The 6,144-nt window shown below is 42.4% G+C and overlaps 1 protein-coding gene across 1 annotated transcript in view; it reads left to right on the top strand.

Moving 5' to 3' along the window:
• Positions 1–801: 801 nt before the first annotated feature.
• tbx22 (T-box transcription factor 22) overlaps positions 802–6,144 on the top strand; it is a gene marked incomplete at its 3' end in the record, with an annotated part of 5,856 nt that continues 513 nt past the window's right edge. The window contains exons 1-8 of the mRNA XM_079228635.1: positions 802–1,006; positions 1,450–1,705; positions 2,994–3,095; positions 3,186–3,360; positions 4,790–4,954; positions 5,655–5,719; positions 5,944–6,029; positions 6,128–6,144. The exon at positions 6,128–6,144 is cut by the window's right edge and continues 513 nt beyond it. Of these exons, the coding sequence (XP_079084761.1) occupies positions 868–1,006; positions 1,450–1,705; positions 2,994–3,095; positions 3,186–3,360; positions 4,790–4,954; positions 5,655–5,719; positions 5,944–6,029; positions 6,128–6,144 (1,005 nt within the window). The 5' untranslated portion in view covers positions 802–867. The remainder of the gene's footprint in view (positions 1,007–1,449; positions 1,706–2,993; positions 3,096–3,185; positions 3,361–4,789; positions 4,955–5,654; positions 5,720–5,943; positions 6,030–6,127) is intronic.

Genomic DNA, 6,144 nt, shown 5'->3' with positions numbered 1-6,144 from the left:
TTTTTTAAGCAACTGAACTGGATTATATTACAAAATGCCACAAACCAAGTCCAAATTTGGCCGTTCAGCCTTTCATCATCCCACAGTGGCACCGCGCGTAAAGATGCTTCTGGTTGTTCTATGAGTGCGAGACCGCGCGCACTGCAAAAAACATGACCTGCTATTTACAGTCTCAATAGTTTCCTTACTAGTCGGAATATGTTGGTTGGATAATTTAACTCCTTTCCTCTCAAGTAAACTAAATTAAAGAACTGAACTGTATCGAGCACCTGTTGATACTGATGCAGTAATCTGCATCATTTGGCATCATTTCAAAGTCCTATGAACCAAATGGGACTGTTTTGGAGATAACTTAGTTGTATTTCACTTTAGCAGTGACATTCATTTCTCATTTGTCTCGGGAAACTCTATTTACGGCTGAGCTTAGTGTTATAGTGGCTACTCTTTGCAGCGCATGCTCATGCGGAGGAATGCACTCGCTCTTCCCTCCCATCTCCGTGACGCGCAGTGAGGGACCAGAGGAACAAGCCCTCTGTGAGGCAGAGAGGAATTAAAGGGGAGACACGGAAACGGATAAAAGGGGGGGAGAGGGGAAACTATTGTAGTGAAGAGGAGAGGCGTGCCAACAATCAAGGATTTTTGGATGAGGGCGCGCGTCTCGGAGAACACATGGGAAGGCACCGGATCAATTACGCAGCGTCACGGAGCCGCCGTGAGAGAAGAGGGGCTCCCTGAGGTGCTGCCGCTGCTGCTGCCTGTTCTACCCCGTCCTGTGTCTGAATGCGCCGGGACAGCGAGCCTTGTGCGGGACAGAGTCAAATTTCGGACGGATATACGACTCGCGGGAAGACGGGACCCGTCGCCAAGATGCAGGGTCTGAGTTCCCGGGCTCACGCGTTTTCCGTGGAAGCTCTGGTCGGAAAACCGTGCAAGAGGATGAAAGTGTCGGAGGAGCACGAGTCAAGTTCAGCTGGAGACACCGGCAGCGACACGAGCATCTTCACCGGTGAGGAAGCAGAACGAAGGACTGCTGGATTTGTTTTTGCGATCGGTTCTTTACTTTAATTACACACGCACTTTACGCACGAGCTGGAGAAAGTTATTTTGCTCCGTCAGACCTTTTGTTTCTTCCATTTACTACATTTCACAATTTCACAATTCAACTTTTGTTTGTGTTTTATCATTTTAAAACAAAAATTATCAAATAAAAGTATTTTTTGAAATGAAAAAAAAAAGTTTTGCAAACATTGTCCATGTCAGTCGTCAAACTATGAGCAACGTCCTGTTCCTTTTCATAAGACTATACGTTAGTTATTATCTACAGCTATACTTTAAATTGCAAATAGTCAAAGTTGCAGCTAACTTGTAGGCCTACATGATTTGGGAGAACCAAACAGGACCAGGCTTCTGTTCTCTCAGCCCCTCACTGATCCAGTCTTTGCCCCACAGGCCTGAACGAATATCCAGTCAACCAGACGAACACAGCGGCTTCCACACCGACCAGCGCCGAGGACCCGCCCGGTGACCCGGAGAGGCAGAGCGGCAGAGCGGCGGCGGAAGAGGATGAGCGCAGCGGGGAGGAGGGCAAGCCGAAGGAGAGCGACTGCCGCCCGGACAGAGAGGTCCGGGCGGAGCTGCAGGGCTCCGAGCTGTGGAAGAGGTTCTACGAGATCGGCACCGAGATGATCATCACCAAGGCTGGCAGGTAAAGAAATATGGAGAAGAGAGAGAGAGAGAGAGAGAGAGAGGGATCTCTTTCAGTGATCTGTAGCAATTATGGAGAGGCTTAATTAACGCTGCTTTATGGGCCTTAAGGCTTGGTGTTTGTTTCTGTTCTACAAAACTTTCAAACTTATTTGGCCAACACATCCGGATACAAGAGAAAAAACATCTGACAGGCAACGGCTGGTCTATTCATGATTTTATATATATGTATAATTGGGTATATATATATATATTTTTTTTATATATATATATATATATATATATATATATATATATATATATATATATATATATATATATATATATATATATATATATATATATGCACTTAATTATCGTAAAAACTAGACACAGCAGCTACAACAAAATAATAACCCTGATGAGACTTTTAGCCGGATCTTTTTACTCTTTAAATAAAAATAAATAATGATATCACAAAAGAAAAACTATAGTATTTAACCTCAATAAGAGCAGGCCCATGCCAAGGCCTCACTCAAACAGGGAGGACCTAACATTGTGTTTAATAAAACACAATTAAGTCTTCCATTCTCAGTCATGTCACAGTTTACGTGCCCAGGTGTCCGTTATACATGAAATAAAAGCTGCATAGTTCATCATGGGTGATATGATATTTACATGAACTGTCCTGCGGTCACTGGCCCGTTTATCAGCTGTGAAACGGCTCGCTGCAGCCGATCAGAATAGTTTATTCAAATATAAGTGTGCTGCGATTGGGTTGTAGAAATATGTTTATGATGTCATGGTCTATTTATTCTGTTCATGATCTTCGGAACAAAACAAATAAATAGTGTACATTAGATTCAATAGGTTTTGTTGAATTATTACATTACATCAAATGAATTAAACTATATATATAAACTATAACAAAAAAAATACCTAATAAATATGATCCAGGAATATCGATGACAAAATAATCTGGTAGCACGTGGAATAACTTAATTAACTTTACTTTCTGTTCCAATGTGATTCATATGCTGTGTAGCGGGCCACGTGCGTCTTCTTCAGTTTTTTTTATATTTTAATTCCAGAAATGAGTTATCGGGACACGACTACCTGCTGAAATAAATTCCGTTTATTCCCTTACGGAGAACGAGCCCTATACATGTGGACAGCGACCCTCTGACCTTCCCTCTGACCTTGGCCGCTATAGCTGCTCTTCTGTGGCTTCAGGGTGAATCCCGTTTCATCAAAGGTTAAACACGCCTCGGATTTATCATGAACGTGCTGCGCTTCTTCTCCTCTCTCAGGAGGATGTTTCCCTCTGTGCGCGTTAAGGTGCGCAACCTGGACCCGTGCCAGCAGTACTACATTGCAATGGACGTCATGCCCGTGGACTCCAAACGCTACAGGTGTGTATGTGTGCGTGCGTGTATTCAAAGAGTTGAACTCGCGACGCGTGCGTCCGCTCGTTGGTTTACTGTCACGTGTCCGGCCGGCAGGTACGTGTACCACAGCTCGCAGTGGATGGTGGCCGGGAACACGGACCACTCCTGCATCTCCCCCAGGCTCTACGTGCACCCGGACTCTCCGTGCGCGGGAGAGACGTGGATGCGCCAGGTCATCAGCTTTGACCGCGTCAAACTCACCAACAACGAGATGGACGATAAGGGGCATGTAGGTAACCCATCTGAGCATGCGCAGACTTCTCCTATCTCTTTCTCTGTCCGACTGTAACACACAGATACTGACCAGAGGGTCAGGGCTCACGTTTTATTTATGACTCTTGGTTTTGTGATTTAAACGTCTTGGAAAAGGATTTTTTTGTAACCCAAAATAATTTCTATACATTTACTATACATAATTTCAGCTGCATGATATATATATATATATATATATATATATATATATATATATATATATATATATATATATATATATATATATATATATATATATCCTCAGAGAGGGAGCCGAAGGAAATCCTGCAGGTTCAGCATACAGATGTGACAGATGTGGTGCAGCTAGGTGACTTTTCACTTGATCCTCGTGTTTATGAAACCCTGCATTGGTGTGTTTGGGGGATTGACTGTTGAATGCCTGTAGAAACTTTAGAAATCCCTGATGTTGTTGCTTAGGTTACCACCTTGTCTGGATTTTTTTTTTTGCCAGTTTAGCTGCTTTGGGAATTTTAGAAAGAATCAGCTTTTTCTCGTGAAACCATATTTAAGTCGTTTTATTTGGCTCCTACTGTAACAGGTACAAAGGAACACTTTTTGTAGACGTTAGAATTACAGAGCTGTCAAACTGTTAATTCATGCAATTTTCATATCAAATGAAAAAAACTTGTGCAAATGTGCAACAAATATAATTATAATAACCCTGAAGAAAAGTTACTCTTTAAATTGCAAAATTCAATTTTGGGAAATTATACTTATTTATTTAATGTCAAGTTAAAATCCTGTCAATTTCCATGAAATGGTTATTTTTTTAAATATTTGTATGACCCACTGATTTAATTATATTTGATGATTTATTTATTTAATATATTGAATAACACATTTGAGCTAACTCTGTATTAGTTTTAACGTACGTAACAGCACTGTAATACGTTGCATTGTGTTGATAGATTATGGTGCCTGTTACATTAAATTATATATTTTTTCTATGACTCATATCATATACTAGTTAATTTGTAACCAAAGCAATTTGGTCAATTCCCAGAGTTTTTAAATGTTTATATTTTGGTTGGTAAAATATTAATTGAGGGAAAAGTTCCAGCAGCTATTCGGATAAATTCATATTTATGGAGTTAAATATGGTTTAATTTGTCAAGCAGAAATGCCCAAAGTTCTCTGATTCCAGTCTCTCAACTCTTTGTCTCATGTAAGAGTAAATTGGATATCTTTAGGTTTTGAACCAACAAAAAAACAAAAAAAAAAGTATGACATTTGAGCTTCAGGAAAGTGTGATGGATCTAAATCACTATTGTCTGATGTGTCATTATACCAAACAATTACTTTTGAATAATCTTGAGATTAATGATACATCTGAAACCATGTTTGTCGTAAAAAATATAAAGTTTCCTCCTCATCTCTCCATCCAGATTATTCTCCAATCGATGCATAAATACAAGCCACGTGTGCACGTCATCCGGCACGACCCTCGCATGGACTTGTCGCAGATCCAGTCGCTGCCTGCTGAAGGAGTCCACAGCTTCTCCTTCCCAGAAACGGAGTTCACCACAGTCACGGCCTATCAGAACCAACAGGTACCACAAATACTCATAATCACAAACTGTTGAAACAGAAGAATACGATACATTCAACATTCATCTGCTGTTTCAAACATCTGGATTGTTGCTGCTAAATCCGTTATATATCTGATGTTGCATATTTACATCCTTTATATGCCAGGAACAATAAGAAAGCACTCAGCGGCTGTAATATTCCTCAGCGATCCAATCGACAGCTCAAAAAATTGCTTTAATCTTAACATCATGCGAGTAATCGGGCCAACTTTTCTGTGGTCTCGGCAAAATCATGAATTGCAGTGTCCTGATTTTCAGTTGCCCGGGGGCGTGTGTGTGTGTGTGTGTGTGTGTGTGTGTGTGTGTGTGTGTGTGCTGACCCCACTGTTGGCTGCGGCTCCTCCAGTAACAGAGGCGTCCGCGGGGACCGCCAGCTCTCTTCATCAGGGCTCACTTTTTTACGACCAGCAAGCGTATTATTACAGAAACTCAATAACGAGCTGTGACCGGGGCGACCGCTGGAGTCCACACAGCCCGTTAAAGCACCAAATAAAACCGGGCGACCTCCGACAACCCTGTTTGACGTGGCTCCTCGCCGCCCCCGGTGCTGCTGGGAGATGGGCCCCCTGAAGGAGAGCTGCTGTTAAGCTGAGCTCGTTGTTAGCTTAACGCCGACACCTCCACTCTAACACGCCTCCCTTCCTCTCTCTCCTGGGGCAAGATCACCAAGCTGAAGATCGACAGGAACCCGTTCGCCAAGGGCTTCAGAGATCCAGGACGGAATAGGTACAGCAAACCTCACCAAACACTTGTTGAGCTCAGAGCGGGCTCCACTACGGGACCCGAGAGGGTTTTAAGACTCAGCCACCGACATTTGACACCACATAAAACCTTCACATGAAGTTGAAATGTGTAGTGCAGAATTTCACACCTCTGAGAACCAATATTTAAATACCTGCAACAGCATTTTTTTTTTTTCATGCTTTTACACTTTATGTGTGTGTGTGTAGGGGAGTGTTGGATGGCTTGTTGGAGTCGTATCCCTGGAGAGGCCCTCTCAGCTTTGACTTCAAGCCATTCGCCATACAGCTCCAAGGTACCGCGGTGCAGCTCTTATTACTTTTCTCACATTTCTTTTTGCCTTTGTGAGTCAAGTTTCTGACACATATATATATATATTTTCTTCCCCAACAGGGAGCTCGGGGTTGCCG

Source organism: Taurulus bubalis (assembly GCF_910589615.1).
Source record: "Taurulus bubalis genome assembly, chromosome: 13".
In the NCBI taxonomy this organism is placed as follows: domain Eukaryota; kingdom Metazoa; phylum Chordata; class Actinopteri; order Perciformes; family Cottidae; genus Taurulus; species Taurulus bubalis.
This window is presented reverse-complemented; position numbering and strand designations above follow the sequence as displayed.